Here is a 17,778-nt window from a genome sequence, read left to right as displayed (position 1 = left end):
GGGTCACAGAGGAGCTATAGTATACGGTACATGCAGGGGTCACAGAGGAGCTATAGTATACGGTACATGCAGGGGTCACAGAGGAGCTATAGTATACGGTACATGCAGGGGTCACAGAGGAGCTATAGTATACGGTACATGCAGGGGTCACAGAGGAGCTATAGTATACGGTACATGCAGGGGTCACAGAGGAGCTATAGTATACGGTACATGCAGGAGTCACAGAGGAGCTATAGTATACGGTACATGCAGGGGTCACAGAGGAGCTATAGTATATGGTACATGCCGGGGTCACAGAGGAGCTATAGTATACGGTACATGCAGACACACATACACTTGTTATTTCGTTACCATGGCCGGGAGTGGAGTCGCCACAGTGGATACTCATGAGTTTGTCTTCACACCCCGGGAGGATGGGATCAGCATCTGCTCCAATAACTGGGGTCCGGTGGTTCCAGATTATCGTTTAGTTTTAAAAGAGAAGCAGAAGAGACAGATTGGCGTGTGCGCGGCAGGCTTCTGATTGGCTGGGGGTATTTCTGTATGGCTGCGGACATCTCTGGGTCATGGTGAGAAGGGCCTGGCCTTACCTTCTTCTCCCCATGTCACCTGAGAGAGAGCAGAACACACCGTAACTATCACAGCCATTCATCATTCCATCCTCAGCAGCGGTTACACAATATGAATTTATTTAATAGGATCAAAAGGCATTTACTGGGCAATTCAATTGTGTTATTACTCCACAAGCAAATTCTGTACAAAGGCCATGGAAGAGGCTGTAATCTCTGAGGGACATTGTTATTCTGTGTTACACTAGGTGGGACTTATAGAAAGCAGAACGCCCCTCTCTGAGAACCCCACACAAGGTCCTGCTCTGGCTTTTCACATGGTGTACACTATATAGCGAGCAAGGAAAGACAGACCCCACTCGCCGTCTCCCAGGCCTGGCTTCTTCTACACCTATAGGAGGAGACCTGTACGGTAACAGGGAGGCGTACCATCTGCTGCCTTATGTATAAAGAATAGAATGAGGCGCTTACATTACATAATGCTGGTGACAAACAAGGAAACGGCGCCTCCAACCCAAACACAACTCAAATACAAATAAAATATAAACTCCCCATTATGAAAGCTTATATAGCCAGCTCCATGATCATAACTGAGAACAGTTATTAAGTTTGGTCACACACATAAAGATGTTACTTCTACATAAAAATGTTTCTATATAAAAAATATGATCAGTAAAATAGTTGTATAATCGCTCATAGATTATGTCATACAAGGAATGACCAGGACGCCTTTATCATTAGCATTTGTCCCTGGCGGTGCCTGAGCTATCTGTCCCCCTTTTTCCTGCCATATCTACCCCTCTATCTGACACGTTTCCCTCTTATATCTTTATTTATTGCCGGCTTTCTCTCTCTATATACCCACTCTCCTCTGCTACATTGTCTCTATATACCCCCTCTCTCCTCTGCTACATTGTCTCTATATACCCCCTCTCTCCTCTGCTACATTGTCTCTATATACCCTCTCTCTCCTCTGCTACATTGTCTCTATATACCCTCTCTCCTGCTACATTGTGTCTATATACCCCCTCTCTCCTGCTACATTGTCTCTATATACCCCCTCTCTCCTCTGCTACATTGTCTCTATATACCCCCCCTCTCTCTCCTGCTACATTGTCTCTATATACCCCCTCTCTCCTCTGCTACATTGTCTCTATATACCCTCTCTCTCCTCTGCTACATTGTCTCTATATACCCTCTCTCCTGCTACATTGTGTCTATATACCCCCTCTCTCCTGCTACATTGTCTCTATATACCCCCTCTCTCCTCTGCTACATTGTCTCTATATACCCCCCCTCTCTCTCCTGCTACATTGTCTCTATATACCCACTCTCTCTCTCCTGCTACATTGTCTCTATATACCCCCTCTCTCCTCTGCTACATTGTCTCTATATACCCCCTCTCTCCTCTGCTACATTGTCTCTATATACCCTCTCTCCTCTGCTACATTGTCTCTATATACCCCCTCTCTCCTCTGCTACATTGTCTCTATATACCCCCTCTCTCCTCTGCTACATTGTCTCTATACACCCCCTCTCTCCTGCTACATTGTCTCTATATACCCCCTCTCTCCTCTGCTACATTGTCTCTATATACCCCCTCTCTCCTCTGCTACATTGTTTCTATATACCCCCTCTCTCCTCTGCTACATTGTCTCTATATACCCCCTCTCTCCTCTGCTACATTGTCTCTATATACCCCCTCTCTCCTCTGCTACATTGTCTCTATATACCCCCTCTCTCCTCTGCTACATAGTCTCTATATACCCCCTCTCTCCTCTGCTACATAGTCTCTATATACCCCCTCTATCTCCTCTGCTACATTGTCTCTATATACTCCCTCTCTCCCCTGCTACATTGTCTCTATATACTCCCTCTCTCTCCTCTGCTACATTGTCTCTATATACCCCCTCTCTCTCCTGCTATATTGTCTCTATATACCCCCTCTCTCCTCTGCTACATTGTCTCTATATACCCCCCTCTCTCCTGCTACATTGCTAACGCTAAGAGCACCCCGGACTTGCCTCGTTTGGGCTGGTGTCCTCCGCGTTCCGGTGTCGGGATTAAGATACTGTAGGTGTCAGTATTTCGACACCTTTATTAAGTGCCTTGCTGGGATTCCGATGTCAGTATTGAGGCCTCATAGTTACATCCCCACTTATCCCCCTTCCTACTCCAACTTCCACACGCCCTTACACCCCTGTACCCCTTCTCTGCAACAACTGCTCCCTGCTTCAACCCCCATCTCTACCCCAACTGCAGCATTCCCTTACCCCCTACTACCCCAACTGTTACCTGCTCCTATAACTGCATATAATTACATCCCTCTTTATCTCAGAGAATCCTGGACCCATAGGCAGTGCCCCTGGCACCCGCTGTAAGCTCACCAGGGACTGGCACATACTGGCTTCCCACCAGGTAACATCTGCTTTGTGATGTAGAGTATTTAGTCTTTGTACATTGGTGTGTGCTGGTTACAGGCCCTGTATATAATTACATCCCTCTTTATCTCAGAGAGAATCCTGGACCTATAGGCAGTGCCCCCCGGCACCAGCTGTAAGCTCACCAGGGACTGGCACATACTGGCTTCCCACCAGGTAACATCTGCTTTGTGATGTAGAGTATTTAGTCTTTGTACATTGGTATGTGCTGGTTACAGGCCCTGTATATAATTACATCTCTCTTTATCTCAGATGTTATGAAGCTGAGACAAATTGCCAGACATAAAAGTAGTCACCCGCTATGCAGAGACAGGGACTTTATGGCTGAACCATCCTGGAATATATACACAATACACTGCCCTGAATTATGTGTCTATAACCTCTTATCTTACTCACATCTTCAATAACAGATCTGCAATCTAAGCTGTAACACAGAAACAAACATTAATAGCCGGTTACACATTAAAGGTTCTTCTTGTTAGAAGCTATATTTGTCATCGTATAAAAATACCTGAATTTAAATGGATATAGAACAAAACAATAAGTATACTGTATTCAGGCTACGTCAACCTGGGAGTGTGTGTCTCTGCGATACTTCGAGGCACACAACCTCGTGCCTGAAATATTTTCATCTCAAGTTTTTCCTTCTTTCTCCCTTTCTTCTATTTCATTTTCTTATTTTAACTTTTTCTTCATTTTTTCTCTCGCACACCTGTCTAAAGGTGCGTACACACGGTACGAAATTTATGAACGATAACGTCCAACGATAAATCGTTAATTTTTATGCAGTGAATGACCAACGATGCGTGTTCCCGTATGGACAATAAGGATATCTATGGTCGTCCTACATGTAGGCCAACTTGGGCGATTTCATCACAATTTAAATGTTCAGAGATGTGGCAGGATGACTTCACTGAGAGATAGATATCATATATATCTATCAGTGTGTACACCCAATATCTATCATAGATATCTATCAGTGTGTACACCCAATGTCTATCATATATATCTATCAGTGTGTACACCCAATATCGATCATATATATCTATCAGTGTGTACACCCAATGTCTATCATATATACTGTATCTATCAGTGTGTACACCCAATGTCTATCATATATATCTATCAGTGTGTACACCCAATGTCTATCATATATACTGTATCTATCAGTGTGTACACCCAATGTCTATCATATATATCAGTGTGTACACCCAATATCTATCATAGATATCTATCAGTGTGTACACCCAATGTCTATCATATATACTGTATCTATCAGTGTGTACACCCAATGTCTATCATATATATCTATCAGTGTGTACACCCAATGTCTATCATATATATCTATCAGTGTGTACACCCAATATCTATCATATATATCTATCAGTGTGTACACCCAATGTCTATCATATATACTGTATCTATCAGTGTGTACACCCAATGTCTATCATATATACTGTATCTATCAGTGTGTACACCCAATGTCTATCATATATATCTATCAGTGTGTACACCCAATGTCTATCATAGAGATCTATCAGTGTGTACACCCAATGTCTATCATATATATCTATCAGTGTGTACACCCAATGTCTATCATATATACTGTATCTATCAGTGTGTACACCCAATGTCTATCATATATATCTATCAGTGTGTACACCCAATGTCTATCATATATATCTATCAGTGTGTACACCCAATATCTATCATATATATCTATCAGTGTGTACACCCAATGTCTATCATAGAGATCTATCAGTGTGTACACCCAATGTCTATCATATATATCTATCAGTGTGTACACTGAATGTCTATCATATATACTGTATCTATCAGTGTGTACACCCAATGTCTATCATATATATCTATCAGTGTGTACACCCAATGTCTATCATATATATCTATCAGTGTGTACACCCAATATCTATCATATATATCTATCAGTGTGTACACCCAATGTCTATCATATATACTGTATCTATCAGTGTGTACACCCAATGTCTATCATATATACTGTATCTATCAGTGTGTACACCCAATGTCTATCATATATATCTATCAGTGTGTACACCCAATGTCTATCATAGAGATCTATCAGTGTGTACACCCAATGTCTATCATATATACAGTCAGGTGCATAAATATTGGGACATTGACAGAATGTTCATATTTTGGCCTCTATTCACCACCACAATGGCTATGAAATGAAACAAACAAGATGTGATTTAACTGCAGACTTTCAGATTTAATTTGAGGGTAATTACATCCAAATCAGGTGAACGGTGTAGGAATTACAACGGTTTCTATATGTGCCTCCCACTTTTTTAGAGGCCAAAAGTAATGGGACAAACTAAACAATCCTAAATCTAACTTTCACGTTTTAATACTTTGTCCAAATGGTAGACTGTCGACAGGCATAAAATGTCGACAGGTACAAAATGTCGACACACAAAAGATCGACATGGGTGAAGATAGGTAAAGGGGTCAATATTGAAATGGTCAACACAAAAATGTTCGACCATTTACCCAGACAGTTAGGGTTAGGCCCTTACCCAGACGGTTAGGCCCTTACCCAGACGGTTAGGGTTAGGTCCTTAACCAGACGGTTAGGGTTAGGCCCTTACCCAGACGGTTAGGGTTAGGTCCTTAACCAGACGGTTAGGGTTAGGCCCTTAACCAGACGGTTAGGGATAGGCACAAGGAGAGAGGGTTAGGCACCAAGGGGCAGATTAGGGTTACGAATGTACGGTCACATTTTCCCACAGATTTGTACCGTTCGTTGTCTTCCCCTTCTATAAGCTTCACAACAGAAAGAAAGCAAACAATATAAATGGCTACAATACACAAACGTTTTATTGCACCACAAATCTGCATTAAAAAGATCAGAATTTTTTTTTTTTAGCGTTATGGTATAATATACCTTTGTTAACGCTTTTACCAGCATGCACTGGCCCCCCTCATTATATACCCCGCCCTCAGCCACAGGCAAATGTTTGTAAACAAGCATAACGGCAAGAGACGGAAAGGGGAGAAGGAAATGCAATGTACCCAAGAAACACTCAACATACGAAGAGGGAATCAGTGATACAAAAATGCCGAAGAACAGATCCCAACTGAGGCCAGGTGCGTCAGGGTGGGCAACCTGTGGACCTCGAAGAAAAAAACAAACAAAAAACAAACAACAACAGTTAACAAAAGGTATGTTATACCATAACTCTAATTTTCTTCTTCAGGGTCGATAGGGTCCCCAGGAACTACCTTGGGGATGTCCTAAAGCAGTTCCCTTAAGGGTGGGGATGCTCCTGCGCAGAGAGGAGAATCCGCTGACAAAAGGAAGCATCCTGGGAGGCAATAGTATGAAATGCATAGAGTCTGATAAAGGTATGGACGGAAGACCAAGTGGCTGCCTTGCCCAGCTGTTCAGCCGAGGCGCCATGTCTAATCGCCCACGATGGTCCCACAGACAGAGTGGAATGTCCTGTCACCTTGTTTGGGACAGGGAGATCAGCCTGTGTATAGACCTGAGAAATAGTCATACGCAGCCAGCGAGCCAAAGTCTGCTTGTTAGATGGCCAGCCTCGTTTGTGAAACCCATATAACACAAAGAGCGAATCTGATTTCCTGATGGAGTCGTTACGACCCAACGTAAATACGAAGGGCTTGTACCACATCCAGGGAAGCTTCACCTGCTGAAGACTGAAAAGCCGGAACTACAATAGTAAGAAGAACCGCTCTACTCTGATAAAAAAACATCAAATATGGAGAGCGACATGAAAGTGCTGCCAAGTCAGAAACTCTGCGAGCTGAAGAAATAGCGAGGAGAAAAAGTGTCTTCGCTGTCAGCCATCGCAGGTCCACCGTATTCAAGGGTTCAAAAGGAGGAGCCTGAGGTGCCATGTGAACCAGGGATAAATCCCACGGTGCCACTGGAGGGAGAAATGGAGGTTGCAGCCGAAGAACCCCTTGTAAGAATGTTCTAACATCCGGCAGAGGGGCAATTCTGTATTGGAACAAAACTGACAATGCAGAAACCTGGACTCTCAAAGTTGACAGGCGAAGACCTAAGTCTAATCCTGCCTGAAGAAAAGACAGTACTCTTGAGACCTTGAAAACCTTCGGATCATATTTTCTGTGAGAACACCAAAGAAAATATGAATGCCAAATTCTGTGATAGATGCGGGCGGAGGCAGGCTTCCTTGCCCTCAGCATCGTCTGGATCACAGAGGCAGAAAAACCCTTGGCCTTTAAGACGGTAGACTCAAGAGCCATGCCAACAAAGTCAGCCCAAGTAAATCCTGGTATAGGCATGGACCCTGCACTAGCAGATCCAGCCGTAGAGGCAGTGGAAGTGGACTGTCTATGGATAGACCTGTCATATCAGAGAACCAAAGCCTCCTGGGCTAGGCAGGGACTATTAGTATTATCCTGCCGCCTTCCTGTTTGAACTTTCTGATGACTCTTGGGAGGAGGGAGATTGGTGGAAACCGGTATGCCAACCTGAAGTCTCACCTCACCGCCAGAGCATCCACGAAGGCTGCTGAGGGGGTCACTTGTTCTGGACCCGTACCTGGGAACCTTGTGGTTGCGACGTGAGGCCATGAGGTCCATGTCTGGTATTCCTCACCTGTCCACCAGGAGTTGAAAGACGTCCGGATGAAGAGCTAATTCTCCGGGGTTTAGGTCCTGGCGACTTAAGAAGTCCTGGGATGAATATTGCAGAGATTGCTGGAAGATGGCATTCTGCTCACAGCAGAATTTCTGCCACTTTCTTCATGGCAGCCAGACTTCGTGTGCCTCCCTGATGATTGATGTAGGCCACTGCTGTCGTACTGAATCTGGACAGGCCTGCCCTGTAGGAGGTCCTGCACCAGTATGAGCACTTTGTGCAGTGCACAAAGCTCCAAGATACTTATTGGTAGGTGACTTTCCTGAACCGTCCACCTTCCCTGAAAGGTGTGACACCCCATCACCGCTCCGTAGCCTCGCATCCGTGTTGAGAAGTACCCATAATGGGCGACCCTTGTTTAAATGGGGGAGGGAGGGAGGGAGGGAGGGAGAGGGAGAGGGAGAGAGAGAGAGAGAGAGAGAGAGAGAGAGAGAGAGAGAGAGAGAGAGAGAGAGAGAGAGGGAGAGAGAGAGAGAGACCTCTGGCGAGATGCGGATCATCTGAGACTTTATCCGATGATACTGACCATCCCAATGAGCAAGGATCCATTGTTGCGGGGACCTGGAGTTGAACTGGGCATAGGCCATCATGTCGAATGTGGATACCATGGAGCCCGGCACCTGCATTGCCAAGTGTACTGACACTGTTTGCATGCAGAGAAGACTGCGCACACGAGACTGTAGTGCCACAATCTTGTCTTCTGGTAGAAGAATCCTCTGTCCCAGAGAGTCCAGCAACGCCCCCAAGTGCACCATCTGCTGAGTTGAAGAAAGAGAGGACTTTGTCCAATTGATTACCCAGCCGTCCTCTTCTAGGCAGACAATGGTCATCCGCAGAGGACATTGTAACATCTCCTGAGATTGCGCCAATATCAGGAGATCGTCCAAACATGGCAGTATCCTGACTCCTTGTCGTCTGAGACGTGCCATCATGACTGCCATTATCTTGGTAAATACCCGAGGGGCTGTGGCTAGACCGAAGGGTAGAGCCTGGAATTGGTAATGTTGCTGATCTACCGCCAATCTCAGAAAGCCTTGGTGGGACTGTGCAATTGGCACATGCAGATATGCATCCTGTATGTCCAGGGAGACCATGAAATCTCCAGGCTCCATCGCCACCATAACTGACCGTAGGGTTTCCATACGGAATTTGGGCACCTTGATGAATCTGTTGAGAGATTTCAGATTCAATATAGGGCGATGCGACCGATTTGGTTTATGAATCAAAAATAAAATTTAAATAATATCATCACCTTCCCAGTTGCATCACAGGGACGGGGACTATGGGGTCTATTTACTAAGCTTTATTGTTAGGAGATGAAGTGAACGGTGATAAGGTACCAGCCAATCAGCTCCTAACTGCCATTTTTCAAACACAGCCTGTGAGATGGCAGTTAGGAGCCGATTGGCTGGTACCTTATCACTGTTCACTTTATCTTCTAACAAAGCCTAGTAAATAGACCCCTATAACTCCCGACTTCAGGAGGGCCCCAATAGACTCCCGGTAGGCCGAAGCTCTGACCGGCCTACTGGGAGAAGCGGCTTCTTGTGGGAATGACCATGTCAGGAGGAGGCCGTTTCTTTGCCCTACCCTGTGGGCTAAAGGACTGAGATGACGACTGCCTAAATTTAGAGGTAGTCATGGAAGGTAATTCAGCAGACTTCGGTGCTGTCAAATATGTAATGCAGCTCTGGTCCACACAGTACCTTCCCTGCAAAAGGCAAGGATTCAAGGGCCTTTTTGGACCCTCCATCCGCCTTCCAGGTCTATAGCCAAAGTGATCTTCGGGTTGCAACTCAGTTTGCCGAGACCCTTGAGGCCAAGATATCTGCGTCAATCACCGTTTTCCCCCATATACACAGCTGCTTCTCGCATGTGACTGAGTAGAGACTGTTGTTCTCTGGTTGCATCCGGCATTGTATCTTCCAGAGACCTTGTCCATTCTTCCATAGCTTTGGCCACCCAGGCTACAGCCATAGCTGGTCTGGTAATAGCTCCAGATAATGAAAACATGGATTTCAAATAATTTTACATTTTTCTATCTGTAACCTCTATCAGAGAGGATGCTGCAGGAATGGGTAACGTAGCGCTCCTGATCAATCTTGTAACATGAGCATCTATCGTCGGGGGGGACTTACTATTTGTTACACTCACCAAGTGCCAATGTGTATAGAGAGGTTATATAGCTGGTAACATAGAAATGCTTACTAGGAGTGCCTCATGCCTCAGACATGAGATCAGTCAGTTGCTCAGACTGAGGGAAATAATCCATAGCCACCTTCTGAAGTCTAAAGACCGGAGCCTTGGCTGTCAGTGAGGCCTCCTCTTCCTCTATACTGAGGACAGATCTAACCGCTCTCCCAGAGAGGGGACATCCACAAGGGACTGATGGTCTTCTCCCACTGTGTAAGACCCAGAACTCTGAGTATCAGAGCCTGCTGAGGAGGCCGAGTCAGACTCTTGAGGCAACGACTGACGAGAACCTCTCTTATGCCCCTGCTTTACCGCTACAGGTCTGTCTGTGAGAGGCTATAGACGGCGGCATACTCTGACTAGATGAGCAGCAGTATTAACCCAACAGGAATTCATGGGAGCGGCCGGGGGAACGCCTACCCCCCCATGGCTGCGATTTTGTCGGCCGGGTACGCTGACCTCACAGTAGTAAGACGTTGACTAGTGCACCTCTAGGGCGTCTTACCACCAGTCCCCGGCGACAGACGATATGGTCCCGGCCGCCTTAGTGAGGACACGTTACAAGTGGCCTTCACCTGCAGCCAACTCCGATGCGTCTCTACACCGGAAGCCAGGACTGCCGCGCACGATTCCTCACGAGGAATCGCTTACCTGACATCTCCGTGATTCGACTGCAGTCTGGAACTCCGCAAAAGCCGCTGCTAAGTCACGCTGAGGCCTGCCGGGAACCTCAGGGCATATAACGGTACTGGTGTTTCAGCGTCAGCGGAGGTAGAAGGAGTTGCGGTACATGCGTAATTATCGGCGCCTAGACTCTCAAGTTCAAAAACTAAGGTAAATCATAAAATAAAAAAGCCTGGGACTGTATAACAGGTAAGACTGGTCTTGCTGCGCACCAAACAAAAAAACAAAAAACACTGAATGCCTGTGGCTGAGGGCGGGGTATATAGAGGGGGACCAGGGCATGCTGGGAGCTCCAAAGCTGTAGCTGTTTGGTGCATTGGATTGCTCCAACTACATACCCCAAGGTAGTTCCTGTGGACCCTATGGACCCTGAAGAAAATTTACTACCAATAAGTATCCCGTCACTTACACATGTACCACCGCGGCCACTAAACTATCCAAAATAACGATGGGACACAAAATAATTCCACTGTATACAGTGAGCGGCACTGAGGCGTACCGCGCATTAACCACTATAATAGCAAAGGAACAGGACGCTTTCCAGTACTGCACCTTCCAATTATAAGCAGGAGGAATCTGCGCAGTTTATGATCTCTTTAGTTCTAGCATTTTCGGAGAACAGAGGGAAAATGTACTGAAGCCGTCGCTGGCATCATATAAGCGACACAATTCTAGTTGTTTTGAAAAAGAAAGCAAAATGCAACATTATTAGTAACGAATATTAGTAATAGGGGCTAAATATGAAGTAGCATAACAAAGCTTGGAACCAAGGTCCTATACTATACATCAGATGGATGGTGTTCATCACAATAGCGCTATTTATACATCCCGGCATACGGCTGCAGTACATGGAGTAAATGGCAAATAGCGAGCTGGGAAAGCTGCCCCCTGAGCTCTGCCCACGTAGCTGGCCCCTGAGCTCTGCCCACGTAGTTGGCCCCTGAGCTCTGCCCACGTAGCTGGCCCCTGAGCTCTGCCCACGTAGCTGGCCCCTGAGCTCTGCCCACGTAGCTGGCCCCTGAGCTCTGCCCACGTAGCTGGCCCCTGAGCTCTGCCCATGTGCCAGGATGACAGATTACAGGTTCAGCTGTGGTCACTGCAAAATAAAAGTGGTCGGGAAAGATGATTTGGGGGGAACCTCCATCCCAGAATAGGAGCAGAATACACATCTCCCTATACACAGCACATATATACACATCTCCCTATACACAGCACATATATACACATCTCCCTATACACAGCACATATATACACATCTCCCTATACACAGCACATATATACACATCTCCCTATACACAGCACATATACACACATCTCCCTATACACAGCACATATACACACATCTCCCTATACACAGCACATATACACACATCTCCCTATACACAGCACATATACACACATCTCCCTATACACAGCACATATACACACATCTCCCTATACACAGCACATATACACACACATCTCCCTATACACAGCACATATACACACACATCTCCCTATACACAGCACATATACACACACATCTCCCTATACACAGCACATATACACACACACATCTCCCTATACACAGCACATATATACACAGCACATATACACACATCTCCCTATACACAGCACATCTCCCTATACACAGCACATATATACACATCTCCCTATACACAGCACATATACACACATCTCCCTATACACAGCACATATACACACATCTCCCTATACACAGCACATATACACACATCTCCCTATACACAGCACATATACACACATCTCCCTATACACAGCACATATATACACACATCTCCCTATACACAGCACATACACAGCACATATACACACATCTCCCTATACACAGCACATATATACACATCTCCCTATACACAGCACATATACACACACATCTCCCTATACACAGCACATATACACACACATCTCCCTATACACAGCACATATACACACATCTCCCTATACACAGCACATATACACACATCTCCCTATACACAGCACATATACACACATCTCCCTATACACAGCACATATACACACATCTCCCTATACACAGCACATATACACACATCTCCCTATACACAGCACATATGCACACATCTCCCTATACACAGCACATATATACACACATCTCCCTATACACAGCACATATATACACAGCACATATACACACATCTCCCTATACACAGCACATATATACACATCTCCCTATACACAGCACATATACACACACATCTCCCTATACACAGCACATATACACACACATCTCCCTATACACAGCACATATATACACAGCACATATACACACATCTCCCTATACACAGCACATATATACACATCTCCCTATACACAGCACATATATACACACATCTCCCTATACACAGCACATATATACACACATCTCCCTATACACAGCACATATATACACAGCACATATACACACATCTCCCTATACACAGCACATATATACACATCTCCCTATACACATCTCCCTATACACAGCACATATACACACACATCTCCCTATACACAGCACATATACACACACATCTCCCTATACACAGCACATATACACACATCTCCCTATACACAGCACATATACACACATCTCCCTATACACAGCACATATACACACATCTCCCTATACACAGCACATATACACACATCTCCCTATACACAGCACATATACACACATCTCCCTATACACAGCACATATACACACATCTCCCTATACACAGCACATATACACACACATCTCCCTATACACAGCACATATGCACACATCTCCCTATACACAGCACATATATACACACATCTCCCTATACACAGCACATATATACACAGCACATATACACACATCTCCCTATACACAGCACATATATACACATCTCCCTATACACAGCACATATACACACACATCTCCCTATACACACACATCTCCCTATACACAGCACATATATACACAGCACATATACACACATCTCCCTATACACAGCACATATACACACACATCTCCCTATACACAGCACATATACACACACATCTCCCTATACACAGCACATATATACACACATCTCCCTATACACAGCACATATATACACAGCACATATACACACATCTCCCTATACACAGCACATATATACACATCTCCCTATACACAGCACATATACATACACATCTCCCTATACACAGCACATATACACACACATCTCCCTATACACAGCACATATACACACACATCTCCCTATACACAGCACATATACACACACATCTCCCTATACACAGCACATATACACACATCTCCCTATACACAGCACATATACACACATCTCCCTATACACAGCACATATACACACATCTCCCTATACACAGCACATATACACACATCTCCCTATACACAGCACATATACACACATCTCCCTATACACAGCACATATATACACACATCTCCCTATACACAGCACATATATACACAGCACATATACACACATCTCCCTATACACAGCACATATATACACATCTCCCTATACACAGCACATATACACACACATCTCCCTATACACAGCACATATACACACACATCTCCCTATACACAGCACATATACACACACATCTCCCTATACACAGCACATATACACACATCTCCCTATACACAGCACATATACACACATCTCCCTATACACAGCACATATACACACATCTCCCTATACACAGCACATATACACACATCTCCCTATACACAGCACATATATACACATCTCCCTATACACAGCACATATACACACATCTCCCTATACACAGCACATATACACACATCTCCCTATACACAGCACATATACACACATCTCCCTATACACAGCACATATACACACATCTCCCTATACACAGCACATATATACACATCTCCCTATACACAGCACATATATACACAGCACATATACACACATCTCCCTATACACAGCACATATATACACATCTCCCTATACACAGCACATATACACACACATCTCCCTATACACAGCACATATACACACACATCTCCCTATACACAGCACATATACACACATCTCCCTATACACAGCACATATACACACATCTCCCTATACACAGCACATATATACACATCTCCCTATACACAGCACATATATACACAGCACATATACACACATCTCCCTATACACAGCACATATATACACATCTCCCTATACACAGCACATATACACACACATCTCCCTATACACAGCACATATACACACACATCTCCCTATACACAGCACATATACACACATCTCCCTATACACAGCACATATACACACATCTCCCTATACACAGCACATATACACACATCTCCCTATACACAGCACATATACACACATCTCCCTATACACAGCACATATACACACACATCTCCCTATACACAGCACATATACACACACATCTCCCTATACACAGCACATATACACACATCTCCCTATACACAGCACATATACACACATCTCCCTATACACAGCACATATACACACATCTCCCTATACACAGCACATATATACACATCTCCCTATATACACACACATCTCCCTATACACAGCACATATATACACATCTCCCTATACACAGCACATATATACACATCTCCCTATATACACACATCTCCCTATACACAGCACATATATACACATCTCCCTATACACAGCACATATATACACATCTCCCTATACACAGCACATATATACACATCTCCCTATACACAGCACATATATACACATCTCCCTATACACAGCACATATATACACATCTCCCTATACACAGCACATATATATACATCTCCCTATACACAGCACAGAAGAAATCGCCTCTGCAAACAGTACAAACAAAAAATCATTTACAAACACGTTGCTGGAATCAGGAGTCGGCCATTATGGCAGCTGGTCACATTTCCCTTACAGCCGCCTCCTGGTATAAGTCTATTATTAATCAGATGATGTATTAATGCTGATCTGCTCTCTGTGGACATCTGGTCCCTGTGCTGTGTCCTTACATCAGCTGCCATTACTGTGCATAGACCAGTGCGACCCGTACAATAACACAACACATGTAGCTTAGTGCAGTCACGTAGATCTCTCCCATCAACAGTGCCGGAACTCGGCGTACGCCGGTATACACGCCGTAACTCGGCGTACGCCGGTATACACGCCGTAACTCGGCGTACGCCGGTATACACGCCGTAACTCGGCGTACGCCGGTATACACGCCGTAACTCGGCGTACGCCGGTATACACGCCGTAACTCGGCGTACGCCGGTATATATACTCTAACTCAGCGTACGCCGGTATATACACCGTAACTCAGCGTACGCCCGTATATATACTGTAACTCAGCGTACGCCCGTATATACTGTAACTCAGCGTACGCCTGTATATACACTGTAACTCAGCGTACGCCTGTATATATACTGTAACTCAGCGTACGCCTGTATATACACTGTAACTCAGCGTACGCCTGTATATACACTGTAACTCAGCGTACGCCTGTATATATAATGTAACTCAGCGTATGCCTGTATATACACTGTAACTCAGCGTACGCCTGTATATATACTGTAACTCAGCGTACGCCTGTATATACACTGTAACTCAGCGTACGCCTGTATATACACTGTAACTCAGCGTACGCCTGTATATACACTGTAACTCAGCGTACGCCTGTATATACACTGTAACTCAGCGTACGCCGGTATATATACTCTAACTCAGCGTACGCCGGTATATACACCGTAACTCAGCGTACGCCCGTATATATACTGTAACTCAGCGTACGCCCGTATATACTGTAACTCAGCGTATGCCTGTATATACACTGTAACTCAGCGTACGCCTGTATATATACTGTAACTCAGCGTACGCCTGTATATACACTGTAACTCAGCGTACGCCTGTATATACACTGTAACTCAGCGTACGCCTGTATATACACTGTAACTCAGCGTACGCCTGTATATATAATGTAACTCAGCGTATGCCTGTATATACACTGTAACTCAGCGTACGCCTGTATATATACTGTAACTCAGCGTACGCCTGTATATACACTGTAACTCAGCGTACGCCTGTATATACACTGTAACTCAGCGTACGCCTGTATATACACTGTAACTCAGCGTACGCCTGTATATACTGTAACACAGCGTACGCCGGTATATATACTGTAACTCAGCGTACGCCGGTATATACACTGTAACGCAGCGTACGCCTGTATATACTGTAACACAGCGTACGCCGGTATATACTGCAATGTGATATCATTACAGAGGAAATACACCATGACACAGAGCCCTGGCTACATACAGCAGGTTGTGTCTACTTACTTATATACATTCTGTTCATTTGCCGCACTCACATAATGTGGGAACAATTAGCATCGAATGCTCGGTAATAATAGCGCGGTTACGAGCCGAAACTGCACGCTTAGGTATTACCAACAGTACACGCAAAGCACTGAGCACATTGTACAACATGTAAGCACCGGATAATAAACCCATGGCTATCGTTCTCTGCAGCCCAAGGAGAGACAGGCCGTGGTAATTATATATATTACTGCAAGAACAGAAGGATCACACAGAACATGTGGTCTCAGAACCTGCCATGGAAACAGGGACCGTGCGCTGCGCGGCGCTCACCCATCACACACACAGTTCAGCTGGAAATAAGCCCCTGACACGTGACCGTACAGCACTTTGCTGGAGTAATTGTGTAGGCCGGAGCCCTAGACACAAAGGCTGACAATAAACATGACGGAAAGTCTATGGCACAGCGACATCTCATTTCCCCAGTGATTCTTGCTGCCAGCTGGGGTTGTAGGAAGCCTCTGGCCTGCAGTGTGCCAGTCTCCTGTCTGTCGCTTCTGCCTCAGCGAGCAGCCTGCGGGATTATCCCTATTCAAGTCCCTTTAATTACTTTAATCTTCTGACAAGAGTCTTATAAAGTCAGAAAGTCCCTGAAATACAGGAGCATACAGCCAAGGACGTGGTGTGAGCCTGTACTAATGGCTATATCTCTCACCCTGTGTCACCAGAGGGTATAAACGCGCGTAACCCCGCACACAGGAGCCACTATGGCCGACATACATTCATCTCTGCATTGGCCCCCAGCATGGATACAGTAATGCTATGGGCTGACCTGATACCAGAGCCCTGTGTACAATAACCATTGGTGCAGCTCAGTGA

The 17,778-nt window shown here is 45.0% G+C and overlaps 1 protein-coding gene across 6 annotated transcripts in view; it reads right to left on the bottom strand.

Annotated features, from left to right (window-relative positions):
* TRAK2 (trafficking kinesin protein 2) overlaps nt 1-17,778 on the bottom strand; it is a 174,544-nt gene that overhangs the window by 110,962 nt on the left and 45,804 nt on the right. For 5 of the 6 annotated variants that reach the window (XM_088465261.1, XM_088465260.1, XM_088465262.1 and 2 more), the window contains exon 2: nt 352-609. In XM_088465261.1, the coding sequence (XP_088321387.1) occupies nt 352-388 (37 nt within the window). In that variant the 5' untranslated portion in view covers nt 389-609. Of the gene's footprint in view, nt 1-334; nt 610-17,778 lie in introns of all 6 variants that reach the window. The other variant, XM_088465265.1, reaches the window with a different exon arrangement.

The sequence above is a fragment of the Taudactylus pleione genome, unplaced genomic scaffold, assembly GCF_031769625.1.
Source record: "Taudactylus pleione unplaced genomic scaffold, aTauple2 ptg001928l, whole genome shotgun sequence".
Lineage (NCBI taxonomy): Eukaryota > Metazoa > Chordata > Amphibia > Anura > Myobatrachidae > Taudactylus > Taudactylus pleione.
The sequence above is the reverse complement of the archived record's forward strand: the minus strand, read 5'-3'. Positions and strand labels throughout refer to the sequence as shown.